The 22,905-nt window shown below is 44.2% G+C and overlaps 1 protein-coding gene across 1 annotated transcript in view; it reads right to left on the bottom strand.

The window, feature by feature from the left end:
* Positions 1 to 5,633: 5,633 nt before the first annotated feature.
* Positions 5,634 to 22,905, bottom strand: part of LOC146811718 (serine protease 53-like) — a 138,860-nt gene continuing 121,588 nt past the window's right edge. The window contains exons 13-14 of the mRNA XM_085618717.1: positions 9,887 to 10,047; positions 5,634 to 6,518 (exon numbers count right to left, since the gene is read on the bottom strand). Coding sequence (XP_085474843.1) covers positions 5,862 to 6,518; positions 9,887 to 10,047 — 818 coding nt within the window. The 3' untranslated portion in view covers positions 5,634 to 5,861. The remainder of the gene's footprint in view (positions 6,519 to 9,886; positions 10,048 to 22,905) is intronic.

The raw sequence follows: 22,905 nt of genomic DNA, 5'->3' as shown, positions 1-22,905 counted from the left end.
GCGCCGGAGGACACGCCCCCTCCTTGAAGCACTCTGCAAACGCACCCCCCTGGCACGTTTGCAGATGGGGAATGAATTCCCCTTGGATACTGGCGGTCCCTGGGGGCCTAGAGAGGTGTTCTGAGGCCACGCCCCTTTTTACACCTCTCTGCAACGCAGCTCTGTGGCGCTTAATGGAGGTAGCTGGTGGGCTAGTTGCACCCCAGGGACCCTCAGGATTCAAGGGGAGTTAATCCCCAACTTACAACACGCCACGGGGTGCGTTTGCACAGTGGTGAAGGGAGCGGGCGGGGCCTGAGGTGACATGTGTGAAAACACACCCTGTGGCGCGTTTTAAGTTGAGGAATTAATTCCTCTTCAATCCTGAGGGTCCCTAGGGTCAAACTAGCCCACTAGGTACCTCCAGTAAGCGCCACAGAGCTGCATTGCAGAGAGGTGTAAAAAGGGGCGTGGCCTCTGAACACTTCTCTGCAACGCAGCTCTCTGGCGCATACTGGAGGTACCTGGTGGGCTAGTTGGCCCCCAGGGACCCTCAGGATTGAGGAGGAATTAATTCTCCAACTTTGCAGACATGTCACCTCAGGCCACGCCCCCTTCCTTCACCATTGTGCAAACGTGCCCCGTGGCGAGTTGTAAGTTAGGGAATTAATTTTCTTTCAATATTGAGGGTCCCTGAGGGCCAACTAGCCCAACAGGTATCTCCAGAATGCACCAGGAAGCTGCTTTGCAGACAGGTGCTCAGAGGCCACACTCCTTTTTACACCTCTCTGCAATGCAGCTCGGTGACGCTTACTGGAGGTACCTAGTGGGCTAGTTTGTCCCTAGGGACCATTAGGATTCAAGGGGACTTAATCTCTCAACTTAGAACGGCCACAGGGCGCGTTTACACAGAGGTAAAGGGAAGGGACGGGGCCTGAGGTGACGTGTGCAAACACGCCCTGTGGCACATTTTAAGTTGGGGAAATAATTCCCCTTCAATCCTGAGGGACCCTGGGGGCCAACTAGCCCACCAGGTGCTTTCAGTAAGCGCCACTGCGCTGCGTTGCAGAGAGGTGGTACAGGCCGTGCCCCTTTTTACACCTCTCTGCAATGGCGCTTACTGGAGGTACCTAGTGGGCTAATTTGCCCCTAGGGACCCTCAGGATACAAGGGGACTTAATCTCCCAACTTAAATCGGCCACAGGGCGCATTTACACAGTGGTGAAGGGAGGGGACAGGGCCTGAGGTGACGTTTGCAAACACGCCCAGTGGCGCGTTTTAAGTTGGGGAAATAATTCCCCTTCAATCCTGAGGGACCCTGGGGGCCAACTAGCCCACCAGGTGCTTCCAAGCGCCACTGCGCTGCGTTGCAGAGAGGTGGTCTAGGCCGTGCCCCTTTTTACATCTCTCTGTAACGCAGCTCTGTGGTGCTTACTGGAGGTACCTTGTGGGCTAGTTGGACCCCATGGACCCTCAGGATTCAAGGGGACTTTATCCCCCAACTTAAAAGACCCACAGGGCGTGTTTGCACACATGTCACCTCAGGCTCTCCCCCTCCCTTCACCAGTGTGCAAACGCACCCCGTGGCGCGTTTTAAGAGGTAGTTTTAATCCCTTTGCCCTATTATGTACTAGGGGCTTACAGAGGAGGTCATGCTAATCACAGGGATACCCCAACGCATAGTGTTCCCTAGTGTATATAGTTGTTTTCACTGTATTCTATGTGTCTTTTAGCATACCACTGGCTCTAGGCCTGGTTAGTCAGTCAGTTAACACCAGTACCCATCTGAAAAAGTTGTGGGCACAGGATGATTTTGTAACAAGGCCTCTTTCTGCTCTTCTGTTGGTTCTTTGAGCACATGTCTTGATTCTTCCTGCACTTTTCTTCGTCTTTGAGGACTTCTGTTGCTTCTTTCTGCATTTCTTTTTTTCCTTTCTGTGCGTTTTTTCTTCTTTCTTCACATGTCCTATCTCTGTAGGCATAGTTAGAAACTAGCATTTAAGAAACCTTTGAAATTCACTGAAAAACCATAGGTTTCAGTTACGTTATAGTGAGGAATTAGCATTTGAAAAACCTTAGAAATTCACTGAGAAAACCATAGGTTTCAGGGGCATTATAGTTAGCTGGACATTTCACTCGTACAAAACCATTGAAATTCCCTTGTTATAGTTAGTTCAGCTAACTATAACTCGCGCGCCCACAATGCACTGCTGATGACGTCACATATTACATCACTCATGACATGGTCAGTGACATCACTCATGACATCTCAAATTACATCACTGATGACATCATCCACGTGATAGAGTGGCAGACCTCCTCACACCCTAATATTACCTTTGATACACACACTCAAAAATAGAAACTATTATTTTCAAAACAATGGATATACCAATGCCAGTTACAACAACCTATTCAGTAATTCCAAGATCTACATTCACATCCACTCATTCACCAACAGTCCTATACAGTCACTCATACATGTACTCACTTAACATATGTACACATACACCTATACATCCTGTTACACACCGCCACTCAGCCATAGAGTTACTCACACACATAGTCACTCATGCTAGTAAAGAATCAAACATCCATTTACTTGCATATATAGTTATACACACACCAGCACACTTACTTCTACAGAAACGTACACATACTTACTCTTTTAAACAATCACTTATACAAACACCTACTTATTCATACAGGAACTCTTCCAATCTCTCACTCTCACATATACTCACTTATATACACCAATACTCATATGTACTAGTTTAAAATATATGTAGTTACTCATAAAGACACTATTGAGACAGTCATTCACTCACTAACACACCCATACATACACTCATCCACCCATACAGTCCTGCACACATACTGTCTTCAACACATACACACAGTGACACACTCATTCATGCATCTATGCACTAAGTAATACCCTCCACTGAACCATTCAGACACTCATACTGATACTCGAAAAACCAAGTAATAACCCATACAGACACTCATGTAGATACTCACCAACCCATGCAGTCACTTATACACAAAGTGAGAGACTGATACAGATATTTACATATTTAAACATTACTCATTAACCCATGTATTCACTAAGATACAGTTAATCAGTCCGTTATACAATCAATTTTACAACAAAAAATCCTTCATTTAGACACTTATATACCCATTTATTCTTCCATCGACCTTGAGATATACATATATAAAACATATTTAATTTTCAGAAAAACACACATTCACTGGATGATGTCATCAGTGATGTCATTTGAGATGTCATCAGTGATGTCATGAGTGATGTAATATGTAATGTCATCAGCAGTGCATTGCGGGCGCGCAAGTTATAGTTAGCTGAACTAACTATAACTGGGGAATTTCAATGGTTTTGTATGAGTGAAATGTCCAGCTAACTATAACGCCCCTGAAACCTATGGTTTTTTCAGTGAATATATATATATATATATATATATATATATATATATATATATATTCATTGACATAAACAATGGTTACAGGGACATAGTTAGGATATAGCATTAAAACAATTTAGAAATCCACTTAAAAAGGAAAGGTTACATGAACGTTATGGATAGCTTCAGATTTTACACACGTACGAAACCATAGAAATTTGGATGTTATAGTTACTCAAGTAACTATAACTTGTGCCCTAAGGTAACTATAACTCACACCCCCGCCATGCACAGTTTTCTCATCAATAATTTCACTGCAAATGTTGCAATAGTATTATCAATGATGTTTTCACAATATTAGGAGGGCAACCTATTTACTTGTTCACATTGAACTTTCCAATTCAAATTGCATGTATCTGTAATCACTCTTTTGTTTTCAATTACGTTCCATATTTCGTTTTTCAATCAATTTCCAGACGCGTTTCATGCCCTTCATCAGAGCAATTAAAATTATTCTCCTTCTCAAAATTCTTCTTTTCCATTCATTCCCCATTAAATGTCTGGGCTCCTTCCGAGCAGCTTTCCTGCGTTTGTGTCCTAGTCCTCGATCAATCAGATAGGACAAGGACACACACGTCAAAAGAATGAATAGAAAAGAAGAATTTTGAGAAGGAGGATAAATCAAATTGCCCTGATGAAGTCACTATAAGGGATGAAACTTATTGGCTGGGTCAGTTTTAAGTGTGATGAAATTTGATGCTTAATAAAAATACCTGTATGGAAACTTTATTCCTCCTTCCCCCCCACCACCCCAGGGAACTGTGCCCCGATTGACAAAATGGCAACCACAACTTCTCTCTCAGATTGCGGTCAGCCACTGACAGCATTGCTGTCAGCGCGTGGCTCTCCAGTGGATCCGCATCTCTTGATATACATAAACCTTTTTTCTTTAATAACTCCAAAACTTCTGAACAGAATTACAAAAAAGCACTCTTTCTGGATCAAGATCTAGTGTTCTGCCAAATTAGGCATAATTCCGTTCAGCGGTTTGAGCTGTAGTCATGTCTAAAATCCCTACAGGAAATTACATGGGGAAAATGTGTTTTGGGAACCCCCCCTTTTTCTCTGCCCCCGCTTGACGGATCACCCCCAAAACTTTCCGGACAGCAGCTGAAGGGAGTGGCAAACTAGTTTTGAAAATTTGGTGTATATTCATCAAATGGCGCCAAACATTTTTCCTATGGAAACTAGGTCCTAAGTATAACTACCTACTGGCGACCGCCAGTCATATATATTCACTGTCTTCTCTGCCAGTTCTGTCTCCTCTTGAAACCAAGCTGCATTATCATTTACAAGGCCATCAGAAAGGGCGCCGTGACTTACCTGGCAGAACACAAACCACATTAGGTGAACAATGCCACACCGCTGGCTAGAAAGCAGGCGTTCTTCAATTATGATCCCAGGATCGTAAACAACATCCCCACTAGCACCAGAAATGCTGAGAACCACCTACAAACCAGAAAAAAGCCTAAGAAATCATCTCTTAAAGTCGCACTATCCTTGTACACAGTCTGCTTGTTAACTGCTTCCTGTAAGCAGCTATTGCTCAGTGTTCCATTGTGCATCATATAAGAACTGTTGGGAACACACATGCATAAAGAGACATCAAACCCCATAAATGTATTGCCTTCCTGACACACTGCATATACATCCACAGGACATCAGACTCCATGCTCTCTAAATAATTTAGTTCATAATCCTCTGTGATAGCATCTATTTCTATTGTCAATACAAGTCCCATCTCATAACCTTCTGAAGGTGCATAAAGGGAGTTTAATCCATCCTCCATTGGTGCATTTAATTTCTATGATTGTCTAAAATACAAACAACTAAGTTATATGTTCCATCAATGTATTTGATTTTGTGACCCTCTTTGTACCCACCTTTGTTGACAGACTTGGTGCTTTGGCAACATGTTTTGGTTCATGCCAGTGAGGAGCTACCTACACTTCAGATCCTAATCAATACATCTAAGAGCCGCTACTCATACATAAATTAATTTAAACTCTTCATTAATATGCTTCATTTCATGACTCTCCAAAGATTCCTAGATAAGATGATACTCTAAGTCCAATCAAAGCAACTAATTTCATGAGCTTCTGCGAATAAACAGGCAACTCTGCTCCATCAATAATCTCATTTCATTACCCTCTGTAGATATCTAGATAAATGAAGATGATGGCACGCTCTTTTATTGAACAGTATGTCTCTTTTCACAGCCATTTGTGAGCATAAAGATGACATTGGACTCCATAATTTACCTGCAAGTGGCATTGAAAGACTGTGCAGATCATTAGATGATGTCAGACTCATTGTTTTAAAAATACCTCTGATTTATGCACCTTCACCAAGAGCAGAAGAGAAAAAGGTATGTAACATTGGTTGCTGTGTCCACCTCCCTCAACATGTAACAGTGATCAGATACAGCATCACTAAAATCCAGCACAGGGAGATGGACTTCACTCCCCGAGGGGCTGCAGAAGGGGAGGTTCTGCTAATGATGTCACTTCTCAAAGTTACAGTACTCTTGACAGGATCCCATGTGGCATCCGTTATCTTGCCATTTTGTGGCCCTTCCTTTGTGCTGGTGTTCTGGAGCCCCAGTGTTGCAATGTTGCTGTTGGGTCTTTGAGATGTGTGGATGCTCTGAGACCCTGCAGTTGTGTTGTAGCCTTGGAGCCTCATGTTCCTGCTGATGTTTTGCGACCCAAGAGGTGTGTTGATGCTCTGGGACCCCACAGTTGTGCTGTTGGTCTGGGATGACTCACTAGCTGCGGTGCTCTCAGTGCCGGCAGTCGCTTTAGTGCTGTCCTCCTGCACAAGGGTGCTGGGAGCTAGTGTTCCCTCTGTCGTGCTCACACTTAGAAAACCATCTGTGATGTTAACAAACTGGGCTTCTGGAGCCACGGTTTCTCGGATCCAGGATTCAAAAGGTGCCACTCCAGTGAAAATTCCCGGGCAGGGAGGTTCTGTGCAGCGTGCCTCAGAGCTGGCAAATCCAGCAAGGAGCCAGGACCCAGATTTATCCTGGCAAACCAAGGGCATACTTGGATCCTCCTAAGGGCGGGAGACAGAGGAAGTTACATTCGGTATCACATGGGAACAATAGGGAAACAACAAAGAACTGTAAACATAAATGTCGTGCGAAGAATGCAGAATAGACACGTCTGGCATGTCATGGGAGGAATGGGGAATATGGAAACAAAGCAATGACTTAAAGTAATGGGGAAGATTGGTGGGTCTTGAGGCTGGCAACTGGGAGACCACCTCTGCCGCCACAACCATGGCCGACCTGCCAAATCGGCAGTCATCCACCCTTTGTGATGACATTTTTGCCCTAAAGTAGCTCCTGTCTCAATGGTTGGATCCATTTGGGGGAAAATAATCACTGACAGATCAGTCATGCGATGTGGCACTGCGGACCGGGTGGAACTGAGGGGGATAAACACAGAGTGAAAAGAACAGAGACTAGACACTAAGGGCCAAATTTAACAACAATTCATGCAACACAGCAGGTCACCTTGGGTAAACTACAATTACTACGTTGATATTACTAAGAATTGCCTTTACGACGCATCTTTTATTTCGCAGGTACTATTACAACTCAATTACTGTTACTTCGCAATTACCGTTAATTCGCAAATACCGGGTAAGTACGCCACAATTGAACTCTCAGGCTGATTGTTTTGTTTGCAAGCACTTTTTTAGTACGCCACCTGGATAATTGTAATATTTAAAAGTAAAGAATTTGTTTGGGGTCATCCGGTCATATTTTAATACCATTTATGGTAACAAGTAGCAGGCAAGTGGAAAGTCCTATGAAGCGGAACAATGAATATAATTTTAAGTGACTCAGTATGAGATTCAGCCTGATCCAACCACACCCTTACCGACTGCAGGGCTGAATATTTAGAAATAAACTAAAAATATATTTTTTTAAAAACCCTAACATAAAAAATGAGTATAATAAAAAAATATACTAACAGCTTTTCATAGCTTTCTATGGACGGAATTCTCCTTTTTCTATTTTTGGGAAAATGCAGTACGTAGACGCAAGTACGTAAAAACGTCATTAGGGAGGATCATTGCGCGAGGAAGAAGAAGCACAGAAGAGCGTTTTCCAGGTATGAGCTTTAAAACGTTTATTATAAAAGTTAGTAGAGGTACGGCTAAATGTAAACTAAGAGGAGGGTGGTATGATGTATTTGTGTAGATTATAAAAGGAACGTATTTAATAAAGAGAAATGTAAAGAAAGCCAGTAAGAAAGCATGATGAAGGCGTTGTAAAAGGATGAATATAATTTGTTTGCGTTGTATCGACATATTCATTGGGGTAAATTAAGCAAAGGAGAAGAAGCACGGATGTGAATATATAGCGAGAATTAACTTTCCGTGAAAAATGTATACATAGCTTTAAATATATTAATTGTTTTAAGAAATGTACTCGTCCACCCAAAACACCTATTTTACATGCATCCCGTCCCAGGGGTTAGGTTACAGTTTTACATTTTTTAAAGTTATTAGAATAAAAAATGCAAAGTAAAAGTAGGCGATGTATTTGAGAACGTTGTAAAAGCATTTTAAATACATTTCTATGCAGTTGCGAACTAACTGTTTGTGAACTAAAAACCTGCATTGTAATGGTATTTGCTAAGTAAAAACTTTGTTGTAAAAGCATGCGAAGTATTGCTTAGCGTTGTAACGTCATATATTCATTGGGATAAACACAGATTGAAAAGAACAGAGAATAGACACTAAGGGCCAAATTTATCCCCAAATTCACGCAACACAGCAGGTCACCATGTGCTGCTCTGCATGAAAAGGAGAGGGCAGGAATGTGCTGTATTTAACATTATATGGCGCATTCCAGTTCTCTGCCTACGCTGGCGCACCATCTGCTACCTAGCTCTACGCAGGAAATCTTGCACCATGGTGCAAATGTGCCTGCACTGTAGGCAGGATTGTTTCTGTGCAGGAAGGTGCACCTTCCTGCACAAAAACAATGCAGCACACATCGAAAGAGGAAACAACGAGGAGAAATAAGCCTATTTATCCTTGTTGCTCCATACCTGGGCAGGCGTAGCATTTTGACTCATGGTCTACCAGTAATGGTAAATCTGGGAATGTGCCGAAATCCGAGGGTGGATGCATTGGAACGTCCACGCTCTACCCATGGCAGTGATTTGTGCTGCCATGTGTTACTCTACATTTATCAAGCCATGAAGGACCACGCAAGGTGGCCTTGCATGCCTTGATAAATCTCCCTTAGGTTTTGCGTCGCCTTTGTGCCCTCTTGTGTGCTGCAAGGGCGACGCAACCCCTTGATAAATCTGGCCCTAAGTAAGCAGAACAAAGGACGTCATGAAATGGGGACATTGGTGGAATTTTTTACGCTTATTGAGAGCAAGTAATGAAGATTTTGAATAATAAAGAACACATAATATGCAGAAAGGGAAATAGACCTGAATGGGTCATACAGGAAAGAGACATAAACAAGGAATGAATGGTACAGGAAATGGACTTGAAGGGAAAAATTAAATATAAAATGGTATAGGAAGCAAGAGGAATGAAAAATGCATGAATGGCAGGATTATGAAATAGGCATGGGAGTCAATAATGGGAAAATAAACACAGAATGGGAATAAATATTAAATGGGAAAATTAGGACTCGACATAATTTCAATAACGAGGATTACACATCAAATGGGGGAACAGTGTCTAATAACGAATGGGAGGAAAATGAATGTTGAATAAACACTGATGCAGAGAAATGGCAAATGACAAGGAATGAGAAAAAATGATACAGAGAAAAATGCAAACAGTACAGAATAGTAATGAAAAGGAGGAATAGGAAATATACAAAGAATGAGGAATGCATAGTGAACAGAACAGGGAGTATATAAAAATTAATGGAAATCAGGAAAGATTTGCAACGGGAGAATGTGTAAAAGGTACAGAATAGGAAAGTAGGGAATAGACAAAGACTGATGGGAACTGGGGAAGAATCGGAATTAGAAGAATCTGCAAAATATACTGAGCTAGAAGAATAGACAGTTGGCATGAACAGGAAGAGTTGGGAAATGGTACATGGAATAGGTATGAAAATATTCAGACTAGGAAATTCATCCTAAATTGCAGCTACCTTCTCTAACGCTTTCTTTCTCTGGTCCTCTTGGCTCCCTCTGTCTGCCATCTTATTGCTCGCTGCTCTATTTCTATACATGTCTTCTTCCCAATCATCCCTCCTCACAGCTGTCTGACATTTACCCAACGTGTGTTTCTCCTTGTTTTGTCTTACAGTCTGTGCTGCGCTCTAGCCATCGGCTATTTCCACCCCTGCCACCTTATAGCACTCTATTACCTGCTATCTGTCTCTTTCACTAGCCTCCCTCGTTGATAGCCTTTCATCTTTCAAAAATACTTACGAGACAAGCAGAGTCCCCTCTTAGGTGGTTGCCGGCGCAAATCATTCTCTTTGCCGTCTCATTGTTTGGTCTGTCACCCTCCTCAAATTGGCAGCTGCATTGATTGACATCAAGGACTGTCACTTCCAGCTCCTTCAGGGAACTCGAGGCTGGGAAACGTCCTGAAACAAAGACAGTAGATCCCCAGGTGAGCCAAGGTCTACATAGTTGCTTTCCAGACATGACAAATAGGGAAACTGGCTATTAGAACATCTAGACATCAGCCAGCTTCTGAAAGACTGCTGGAGCGAGCGGTAGGCTGGTTTGTAACTTGGGGGGATATTTACAAGAAAATGTAAGAGTGCAGTGTTACGCCGAATTTGGCAATGCCATGCGCCGACATTTTCAAAACTCATGGATGCGCCGTATTTACAAAAATATGGCGCGCCCCTGCATTTCCCCTAGCGCTGTGGCTAAAAAAGCTGCCTAGCACACAGACCCTGCCGCCATGTTGCTAGGGTGCCTGCGCTGCAGGGATTACTGTTTATGTGCAAGAAAGGACACCTTCCCGCGCATAAACAATAATTCATGGTGATTTTGCTATTTCTATGTGTGCTGCAGAATGCAATACACATAGAAAGAGTAAAAAAGTGGAGAAATTGATCATTTCTCCTCGTATTGCCATCCTAAAATCAGGTATTACATGGCCTTAGTTTTTGGTGCTGCCCCAGCCTTGCAAATCTGGGGCAGCATCAAAAAGCAATGGGTGTTTTGGTAGAACAGCAAAACACACAAGATGATGGACGGAATGTTGCACATTGGCAAAACATTCACCCCCAGTCACAGATCTGGGTTTAATCCATCGTTATTTTGCTCACCACGCCACCCCAGCTCAGACATGGCCATATGCAAATCAGTCTTGACCCTGTGCCTCATGGGAACAGTCCAGCCCGAACTGCCAAGCCATGTCTTCCCTGGACCGGAATCAAGCATCCTAGGACCGGTTTCAGGGTTTCACCCCTCTTCAGCCAGGATAACTTGACTCCAGTGGCGTAGTGAGCACGGGACCCACGTCTGGGCATACCCTTCCCACATAGGGTGAACAGCAAAACACACAAGATGATGGACGGAATGTTGCACATTGGCAAAACATTCACCCCCAGTCACAGATCTGGGTTTAATCCATCGTTATTTTGCTCACCACGCCACCCCAGTTCAGACATGGCCATATGCAAATCAGTCATGACCCTGTGCCTCATGGGAACAGTCCAGCCCGAACTGCCAAGCTATGTCTTCCCTGGACCGGAAGCAAGCATCCTAGGACCGGTTTCGGGGTTTCACCCTTCTTCAGCTGTTCGCCCTATGTGGGAAGGGTATGCCCAGACGTGGGTCCCGTGCTCACTACGCCACTGAAGTCAAGCTATCCTGGCTGAAGAGGGGTGAAACCCCGAAACCGGTCCTAGGATGCTTGATTCTGGTCCAGAGAAGACATGGCTTGGCAGTTCGGGCTGGACTGTTCCCATGAGGCACAGGGTCAAGACTGATTTGCATAAGGCCATGTCTGAACTGGGGTGGCGTGGTGAGCAAAATAACAATGGATTAAACCCAGATCTGTGACTGGGGGTGAATATTTTGCCAATGTGCAACATTCCGTCCATCATCTTGTGCGTTTTGCGGTTCGCCCTATGTGGGAAGGGTATGCCCAGACGTGGGTCCCCTGCTCACTACGCCACTGGAGTTAAGCTATCCTGGCTGAAGAGGGGTGAAACCCCGAAACTGGTCCTAGGATGCTTGATTCCGGTCCAGACAAGACATGGCTTGGCAGTTCGGGCTGGACTGTTCCCATGAGGCACAGGGTCAAGACTGATTTGCATAAGGCCATGTCTGAACTGGAGTGGCGTGGTGAGCAAAATAACGATGGATCTGTGACTGGGGGTGAATGTTTTGCCAATGTGCAACATTCCGTCCATCATCTTGTGTGTTTTGCTGTTTTGGTAGAACACCCACAGCAACACCCATTGCCTGCCCTTTGGCACAGCAGACTGCTGCGGAAAGGGACATATTTACAAGGTGGCGTTAAGCCACGTTAAGTGGCTTAGTGCCAACTTGGAAATATGGGAAATGACGTAATGCCACCAGAGCATCAGAAAAAGTGATACTCCAGTGGTGTTAGGGGCTTGTAAATATGCCCCTAACTGTCTTTGACTCTGACACACCAGCCTTTCACAAGCACCCTTGTATCAGCCGATTTCCAATTTTTCCAAAAGAGGTGCCTTTGTGACAAATCGCTGTATATCCACTGGAATCAGGTTTTCCTGTTTTTGATTAACATTCAGTCACAGACCTGCCCTCTTGGTAAATACTGCTAAAGGAAATGTCACACCAACAATAAGAACAAACAAGCATTTGCAATGCAAACGATCTCACATTTACTAGAGTTTGAGGTATTGACATTGCAAATAAGCCTTTTATTTTTGTTTTTGTTTTGAACACATAAATAAAAGGCATTGTTATTTACAATGCCAATAGCTGAAACTCTCGTAACTGCGAGACCTATTGCATTGCAAACGCTTGTTTACACTAGCCCACTGTGGGTTAAGTCCAATGCAGTGCACGATGGCAAGAAATAGAAACGCACACATCAGCAACACCCCCCCCCTCCTTCCATGCCTCAGGGGAAGAAAATTAAACCTTTACACACCAGTTAAAAACAACAAGAGAAACTTTATCATCCGGTACAGGTCTTCTAGTCCCATAGGGAGGATGCCAGCCAGTAGCACTGCAGGGGAGCGAGGCTGTTTAGAGACGGTTAATCATTTACCAGATCAGCCGCCATCGCTGCTTGGTCGCCTCGTCCCCTCCAAGGATGGAAGTACCACGAGCACGGGCGCGCACGAGAGCGACGCTGGTTCACATGAGCGAGCCAATGAGATCACAGGCCTCCGAATCCCTCCTCACACCCCTGGATTCTTGAGACCAAGGAAGGGGCCAGACGTCCACGGGAGTTAGGTACAGAATGTTTTGACTACAGCGGCTACTGTGTGTGAAACGCCATTAAAGCCAAATGGGTCATTGAGCCTGTACTTCAGCGCGAGACACCCGTCGCCGATGAAAAGACCCTGAGTGGCAGTAATATGAAAGATGCTGGGTAAATTGCTACTATGCAGACAGTAGCGTTTTACCTGGGTTTGGATCAGGAACAGAGACAGTGGGATTTAATCCAAGAGAGACGCTTTAACTGTATTCGCCCTGGACTCCGCTGTCACTCACTTCTGCATGCGAGGCCAAGTCACCGCTCATTCCATTTGGCCTCCACAGAAGGATTGAAACGCAAATATTAAAGGACAGTAAGTAATGCAGCTAGGTTGTCAGATGAGCCCCACATTGGTTTGAGTTACAAAAGTTACAGGCTCCAGAAGCCAATGGGGATTTGTAATAGTGCGGCTGCAGCAGGCACAGTGAAAGGAAGGCCTGTGTGAAAGAGACAAGGGCAACTTCCAACGGCGCATGCGCGACCTTGGGTTCATGAGTGCACAATATACTCGAAATCAAAGCTCTGGCACACGGTGTTCTTAAGACAAATGCAGGCTTACCATAGTCACCCAGGGCCTTGCAGCCAGACTGTCGAGGCAGCAATCATAGAAGATGAGAGGTGGGACGCCCACAAAAGCCCTTAACAAACAGTTGAGAATAAATTACCCCTGAACGTACATTTTCATTACATGCGTTCGCTAACCCCTTCTCACTGTAGGCGTGCCTTGTCATACAAGGTCAGACAGATTTTGCCTAAGTGAAAGCGCGCCATGCTCACGTTGTGCTCAAACGACGCCAGCCGTATACGTGCACATCACATGTCCGGGCTCGTGCACATCTCCTGTCCCCCTTCGGCAGAAAATCGACGACAATAGATCTCGCCAAGCGAGCAGCGCAAGCGCTGCATTGCTAGGCGAGACCTAAAAATGGGGTGGATCGGCCTGCTCAGTAGTGGCAGCTAAACACTGGTACAAACTCCCGGTAGCTCTGAGATCCATCCCTGACTTTAAGACCTTTTGTAAACAGCTGAAAACCCACCTGTTCAATTACTAATCTGGTTCCCCCTCCTCAATGTGGTGCCAGGACACTCTAACAGTGACTGTGCGCTCTACAAAACCTAATATTCATTAATTCCTTCAACTGGGGCACTAGACTGTGTTTTTGGTTGTCAGAGTGTCTGTTGGTGTCTAGTAGACATTATGTCTCCAAAGAGAAGCCTCGGATTGAAAGAAAGTTTGATCTACACTCCTTCTCTTTATTAGACCTGACTTGTGCAGAGGCCAAACCCTTTATTGCTATGAAGTGTGAACATTAAGCTTGGATGTCTCCACCATCAATTATGTATCCAGCTACTCATGATACATCCCTCCATCCCACGTGCTGTCAGCAACTGTATTGACACTTATAGGAACATATTCTGTGACTGTGTGCATTCTTCTTTGTTGTCCATGTGTGTGCCCTCTATGTAAATGTGGGCTTGTGTTTTATATATGTGATTGCATATTTTTGTACTTGTGTGCACTGGTGTCTGAATGTCTGTTGGTCTGTACGCACGGGTACCTGTAGTATGTCTCTGTGCACAGGGGCCTATATGTCTTTTGGAAAGAGTGCATGTATGTCTAATTGTCTTTGGATAAGAACGCCTGCAGGTATGTCTGTTTTCTATTTGCTTGTGCACATGTACATCTGTTTGTATGTGTGCATTCAGTGCTTGCATGTCTTTGGTCCTTTGTGAGTGGATGTCTTAGTGTAATTTGGTCTTTACGTATTACTGCCTACCTGTAAATTTGTTCATTTGTGTGCATAAGCGCCTTTGTCTGCTGAAATCTGTGCTCTTTTACGCAGCCTAAGCGTATATAAATGTCTGTTGGTCTGTCTGCCATGGGTATGCTGGTATTCAGAAGGTCTTGTAGCTCTACGTGAATATTTATTTACGTCTATACATGTTGTCTTTCACTGTATGAATGCAGTTTACAACAGTCAATGCTGTGTGCTTTGAATTTGCTTGCTTTAAACGACGTCACATTAAAATAAAGACTCCCCGGATCGGGCTGTGAGACAGAGTTCCAACGGAGCAGAGAGCTGTTCCTGGTTTTCCGTGCAACCCGCCTCACAGCCACACAGTCAGCCGCACAGTCAGCTCAGCGAGGCTACGGCTGGAAGGAAGCGAGCGAGGAAGCCAGCGCGAGTGAAACAGTGCGGTGTGAGACACCCGCCCGCAGCCCGCATTTCGCAGCCCACAGTTCACTGCCCTGCCGCGCTCCTCACTTGACTCCCGCCACCGAGGAGTGAACGGACATAACCCGGTCAAAAGAGACCGCCGCTGCCGCCGCCCGGATTCTCACCGTTTTATCCGGCCCGGTCTGGTCTGCTGCGGGTTTGCACGGGTCAAAAGCGGACAGCCAGGCACTCGGTAGGAGCTTGTGAGCCAGCATCTGGTAGTCAGCAGACCCCTCCTGGGAGGAGTAGAGCAAGGTAGGCCGGGCGAGCGCGGCTGCCATTAGCAGGCGTCCGGTAAGTGAGTGCCCTTGTCTCCCTTGGGTGATTACCTGCAATGCTGTGACGACATCTCTCCCCCGTTGCTTGCTGTTTCTGCGGCCGGGCATAGCTCCGCCTCCTCTGCCAGTAACGAGGGACCGGCCGGGCTTGGCTCCGCCGGCCCCGTAAAGACTTCAATACCCAGGGACCCTTGGGCCATGACGCGAGCTGAACACGCGCCAGGAGGCGCTTAAAGGTCTGCCCAGTCCCTCGCTCCGCGAGGACGCGCGCAGGACGCGCCGGGAGAAGGCCGTCTGCGGCCGTCAGAGGCCAGAGGAGGCCAGGCTGGGCCAGTCCCTTGTCATTTCCCAGTTGGTTGGAGAACATAAAACCTTTACAAGTGAGCCTCACTGAACTCATGAACTTGATAAGTTGTTTTTAGCGATTTTATTACCCCAACAAAAGTGTGACTATAGTGTGGTGGCTTATTTGTCTGTGTATTAGTAATTGTTTTACTTTATTTTTGGCTGCTATATGGCAAAATCCATTGTTAATCCCAAAGGGGGGGGGGGGGGGGGGCTGGGACTCTGGACGCTTATCTCAAACGGGCAGAAACTGCTGTGGCCAAGGAGATAGAACTTGTAGAGAGGAGGTTATCACTTGATCCATCTAGTCACAATTTGAACCATATATCAACAACAGACTCAATGGGGAGTATTCAGGCTCCCATTTAATCTCTACAAAGCCCAGTTACACTACCCAATGATGCTTTAACATCTGTGTCACATACAATAAACATTTCTTGTCCATCTGTTCCTAGCCCCCCACCTTCCCCTCCTAACACACGCACCAGGCAGGCACGGGTTGAGCACGACATCAGAGCCAAAGATCTGCAGTGGAAGCGGAAGGCAAATAGTGCCGCAAAGGGTAGTAAGCTAAATGCCAAACAAGCCAGGAAAAAGAATTCCACACATGGCCTGGGTTGTCAAATAGAAAGCCAAATGACCCAGGTTAACCACCCCAAGACTCATGTAGGGGGTAATTCGATAACATCTGTATTAGATAACCCTACGGAGGGTAATAAATTGTTGGAATTCTTGGGGAATCTGGAGGAGCGCCTTAAGGCACTTATTAATCTCATGATGGAAAAACTTGAGTCAATTGACTATAGATTAAAAGCCCTAGAAAGACATGTATCAAACCAACAGGGACCTACTATTGGGATTAAACTGACAGAAGTATGTCCTGCTAGTGCTCTTACACATATACCAACAGCCACTAGCTTGGCTGTTGGTGTGTATGAATCTAGAAAACCCGCAGCAGCCCAGACGACTCATTTAGCAAACATCTTAACTTCAGCCAGTGGTGACAAGCTTAGTTGTGGAGGCCTTAGGGGTAGTTTACACCGCATAGATCATACTCCCCAAAAAGAAACAAAACTCCATATTCCCCCTGAGGCGTGCCCATATTCCATTATTTTGGCTAACGTCCCTAAAACATTGGATGGCAAAGAGGAACATTGGTCTACACTTAAAAATAAAATACTTAATTATTTGAACACCAGAACAGTGTTAGGTGAACATCTTTTTAATAATTTTAAGATGGTAAGAAGGGTGGACTGGGTGGGTGAGACAAGGAAGGGTATGGAGGGAGATTGTGTTGTTGTGAACTTTGCCTCCCCCCAATTAGTAGATCATATCCTGAGACAGGCAAGATCACTGAGGATACACCAAGATCGCATTAATATATTGCCATTGGGGTACTTCTATCCACCCTGTTCAACTGCCGTCACAAGAAGGAGAGATCATGCTCCTCGGGCTGACCCTCATGTTAGATTCAAACCAGTAAGCAATAGATTTGAGGTTTTGAGTACATTAGATATTAATGATTGACTTATACATGGACAAGATCTGGACCCACGAGAAACTAATATGGCTAACCTCTCCGGAGCGATTCTCGCTTCTGGAAAAGGTCCTCACGGAAAAATTCCCCCAGCATTAATAGACAAAGCCCAGACAAGTGGACTAATTAACATCAATAATCCTGTGCAAGAGGCTTTCCAACTGGGGGAAAAAGTAAGCGGAGGCCTACAGGAAGTCATATTACATGGCACTCAAAACAGGGATGACGGTATCGTCTTTTCATCTTTAGTCTCCTGGAATGTGGCAGGGCTCAGGAACAAAGTAGTGTCATCAGATTGGTCAAAGTTTCTTGATAGCAGGGACATTATATTATTCCAGGAAACTTGGTCGAATGTTTTAGATTATAGACCAGGTTACCTTAGCTTTTATGTTCCTGCTATTCCTAGCCTCCATGGAAGAGCCAAGGGGGGACTTTTAACATGGGTCAAACAAGATAGTAGGTATAATTTAATTCAACTGGACTCAAAAAGTAACAATATACTACTAATTCAAGTTCAGTGTCCTGGAACAAAGGACCTTTTTGTCTTTAACGTCTATGCCAGAGGGATGCCGGGGGGTAAGTCCTCAAACACTGTGGAGGAACTAGATGTACTCCTCGACACATATTGCAAAAAAGGTAATGTCATAGTAGCTGGTGATTTTAACTGCTGCTTTGAACCCCTAGATACCAATGATATTGATCTCACCTCAGTAGAAGATTGTACATGGAATATTCCCCAGTTGACACTTCTGGCCATTAAAAAAGGACTGAGGCCGCACTTCAGTTAAAGGTTCTTTGTATCGGACAAGGGCTATGTGCAATTAATGGCAGATCAGCTTCTGACAAACATGGGGCTTTTACGTTTAATAATGGACTACGAAAAAGCCGTATTGACTATATACTTACTAATAAAGAACATTGGTCCAGTATCAAGGATATGGTAGTAGTGGAAAGGGTCGAAAATGATCATGACCCCCTACTTGTATCATTTAAACTATTCAAGTCCAATTGTCAAGAGGTTCCTCCCGTGAAGGTTGATATTGTCCAATCAAATGATACAAGGCGTATCAAATAGGTAAATTGTATAAGGAATGAGAGGCAGATTTTAACTATTAGGAACTTAAACATCATGGCGACAAATGCCTTACAAAATTGCATTGCTCAAGAGGAGGTCATGGCAAATGTAAATACAATCCACACAAACTTTTTTAATCAACTTAGGGTTTTTTTTACGAAACAGACTCATGCTAAATCTAATAGGCCACCTAGAAAGGAGGATCAATGGTATGGGAAATCATGTAGGACTGCATACCAGGCCTTGTCGGAAGCAGTAAAAACAAAAGACAGAGATCGTGTTAAGAGTGCCCGTGTAGCTTATAAAAAAGCCCAGTATGATGCTAAACGTGCCTGGGACCAAGATTATTGGAGGGCCCTTCACTCTGCTAGTAAAGAACGATCAATGTGTACCTTCTGGGATATGGTCAGGTGGGGCAGGGGGATAAAAAGGGAAGAACCAACAAATTATGTGCCGCCTAACCTCTGGGTTTCGCACTATGCGTCCCAGTTTGCATCTACTGAAGTCGATGAGGGGACAAGTAAAGATTTTATCTCCCCTATTAAGGATATAATTCCCTTAAAATTTGAGTTAAATGAGGTGCGAAAGGCACTGAATTCCATCCCCAGAGGTAGAGCACCAGGCCTGGACTCGGTCCCAGCTGATTTGTTTATGCATGATAAGGAACTTTGGGCACTTTACATTCAATGTCTAGCTAATGGCATTGCTAATGGTTCACCCATACCAAACACCTGGAAGGGCGCCCAGATCATACCGGTCTATAAAAAGGGAGAGCGCTCAGACCCAGGAAATTATAGGCCTATAAGCTTGATAGATTGCATACAGAAGGTGGTCGCTAGGCTTGTCCTACAGAGAATCCAAGGGTGGATTGAGGAGGAGGAATTCCTATCACCACTCCAGGCAGGTTTTCGCAGTCATACAAGCACCATAGATCAAGTATTTAGATTTCTGTTAATATATTGGCGGGTGGTTCTGTTGGGGGAGGGTATGCTATTTGCGGCTTTTGTTGACCTTAAATCAGCTTTTGATTTGGTTCCTCGAGCAAAAATGTGGCCAGTTTTTAAAGATCAAGGTATGCCAACAGATATTCTAACCTTTTTAATGAAACTTCATGAGGATAATTTTGCCCAAGTTAGATGGAACCAATCAGGTAGTGTCACAGATAAATTTCCAATTGCTAGGGGAGTACGCCAAGGGTGCGTACTAGCCCCGACCCTTTTCTCCTTATACATCAACAGAGTGATCAACTATTTTAAGCAGACCCCTACCGACGCTCCAAAGTTGGATGGTAAGTTGATTCCTCTGTTGATATTTGCAGACGACACCTTATTAATCTCAAAGACCCACAGGGTCTACAAAAAGCCATTGATGTGTTTGAGGTTTTCTGCAAAGATCATGGGCTTATTGTAAATGTAAGCAAGACGAAGTTTATGGTTTTACACAAGTCCAAATATGTAAGAGGGAATGTGCAAATGAATGGGGTCAAATTAGAGCAGACTAAGGTCTTCTCATACTTGGGTATAATCCTTGCATCAATGTTAGAATGGAAACCGCACACTACCCAGTTGATTATAAAGCATGCTCAGTTAATTGGTGCATTAATAAAAGAGCTCCATTCCTCATACACCAGGCCTATGATACCAGCACTAAAAATATACGACGTAAAGATAGGATCGGCAATTCTTTATGGGGCAGAATTGTGGGGCTTCAGTAACCTCACCCCGATGACTAGGGCCTAAAATAAGTTTTTACGTACAATCACAGGCCTTCCTGTATATACTCCGGTGGATTCCTCTCTTTTACGACCTAGGTGTCTAGAGGATATAGACCAGTGGCTTACTGGAGGCGACTCTGGGTTACCCCAGAACTCTCACAGTATGCTCAGGCTTTTCTGGACGTTAGAGGAGCTGATAAGGCGCAAAAGATTTTATGGATGCGGGAGGTCAAGGTACTTTACTCTGCTATGGGCCTAGCCAGTTTATGGGAAGATCCTACAGCACATATCTTTCCCACTAGAAAAATTCTAAAAGATTTATACTGGCGTGTGGTTTCAGCAAAAAGATTTGGCTCATGCATTGGCCCGTCATTAACTGCGGATTTTATGGTACTCAAAGACAGGCCTCTGTTTGAAAGCTATTGGGATTGTATTACCATTGTGGAGGACAGAAAGAGATACCACCAATTCAGGGTGGGCACTCTTCCTATTAATTCCTTCGTTGCCAAATGGAGAGAAGGCCTTAACCCTGGTTGTCCCTTCTGTCCAACACAACGGGAAAGCATTGCGCATATTTTATTTATCTGTCCGGAGTACAAAATTCCCAGGCGGGTTTGGCTTAAACCTATTTGTCTTCAATTGGGCTTCCAGACAGGTGGTGAGGCTCTGCGGTTTCTTAAAACTAATACTTCTCAACCTGTGATTATCGCTGTTGCAAAATTTCTCCATTGGATATGGGTAATCCGTGCACACAAATTACGTCTTATATGAATATCTTAGTCATTTTCTGTAAATATCCTTTTTATATTATAAAGTTTTTAAATATTTTACATGATTTTTAACAATGAGATGTGTATTTATAACTGTAGTTGCTATGCACGTTACACTCTATATTCTATGATGAAATTAAGTTCCTTTTTCTTTTCCCTTTGTTTTTCTCCTTTTAAAAATTGTTATATATTTTAATGATGTCTTTTATAATGAAAATCGACATAAAGACTTGAAATTGAAAATTGACTCCCTGGCAAAACACAGAGGTCAGTGGCGACCCATGGGCTGGTTGTGTCAGTGACCAAACTTTGCAAGACTTTACGACTAGGATTGCACATCTGGAATGAGGTAGGGCGGGGAACCAACAAGAACACACACAGGTTCTGCATCTGCATGCTTTCAGGTCCTGCCCAAGGGCAGAGGTACAAGGAGGAAGCAATAACCTCTCATCTGTGTTGACTTGTGTCTCAGCTCAGAAGGAAGACGGGCGAGATAGGCAAAGACGTTCATTCACCACAGTGTATCTGTAAAATTTGTATTCACTACAGTGTATCTGCAAGATGTTCATTCACCACAGTGTATCTGTGTTGTGCTGTACATAACACAGATGCGACTGTGCCTCCCTGTTTGTATAACGCAGTTTCCCCCAGAAATTAGACATTTGAGACGACAGCTGTTTTTGTGGTGAAACTGGCAATGTTTTACCAGCGGGCATTTAAACGTATATTTCCGCCATTTTTTTAAAGTTAGATGACAAAGATCCCTTTGGCACGTAGTCCCACCTAACCCAGCATTTTTATTCCGCCCGGATGGAACACTGGAAGGCTGTCTGAGAATGCCCAAGGGCGCAGCGCGTGCTACATATATAAGAGACAAATACGCAGTGCGTCAAAAGATAACAAGCGCTCGCCATTGGGGAAGACAGTCCAAACCTGATGCAAAGACAATATTGTAATCAAACTGTTAAAGAAGTGCTGAAGGGTCATGACCCTAAAATTCACACTACAACCCCTTCATGTACAATATGGCACATAACCAAATATGGCGGTGTCAGTTTACATCAGTTCAATGTTGTCTCATTTCAAGACTGGAATCACATGTTATGGTAATGCTTCATTCCATCACGGAATTCAGTACCCGTAATCAATGATCCCTTTAATTATTCGTCCTCTTGTGCGGCAGTGAAATGTTTGCATGCACACCTTTCTTGGCTGTGAGCGCAACCGAGTGATATGATGTGCAACTATGCAGGTGAACCAGGCATTGCTAAAAATTGGTATAGAGGAAGGGAAACCCCCTTTTAGAAACCTCCTTTTCCCATCCACCCTAGTTTTCACTTTTCTAAAGTGTGCATTTTATAGCACATTTTCCCAATAATATGGACTTAAAACGTGTTAGATTTAGATACTGTTGAGACTGACAGCTCAGAAAAGTGACCCATTCTTTAATCATAGACACTGTACATATCACTCTTTTGGAACAAAAAACAATCATATGAAAGTCTGGAGTATTATTTGTTTTTCATCTGTAAACTATTATACATCACTTCTAGACACACACAAAAATGTGCAACAAGAGGAATTATGCACATGTGAAATTGTGCCACAGCAAAAATATCGACCATCCAAATTTTTAAGCTAGACAAAAACTTAAGCATCTTGGAACCAGGGACAGGATCTACACTTATTATCAAACTAGGTATCTCCGGTACCTGTGACAAAAAATAAGGCAATCAACTGTACAAGAAAGAACGGTGTAGTCATACCATTTCTTGGTGTTAGGAATATGGCAAAATGTATGTGAGAATATGCAAAGATGTTCTGTGGTTGCACTTTACATGGGTGAGTCCCGTGCTCACTACGCCACTGGAGTCAAGCTATCCTGGCTGAAGAGGGGTGAAACCCCGAAACCGGTCCTAGGATGCTTGATTCCTGTCCAGGGAAGACATGGCTTGGCAGTTCGGGCTGGACTGTTCCCATGAGGCACAGGGTCAAGACTGATTTGCATATGGCCATGTCTGAACTGGGGTGGTGAGCAAAATAACGATGGATTAAACCCAGATCTGTG

Source organism: Triturus cristatus, chromosome 7 (assembly GCF_964204655.1).
Source record: "Triturus cristatus chromosome 7, aTriCri1.1, whole genome shotgun sequence".
Taxonomy (NCBI): domain Eukaryota; kingdom Metazoa; phylum Chordata; class Amphibia; order Caudata; family Salamandridae; genus Triturus; species Triturus cristatus.
The sequence above is the reverse complement of the archived record's forward strand: the minus strand, read 5'-3'. Positions and strand labels throughout refer to the sequence as shown.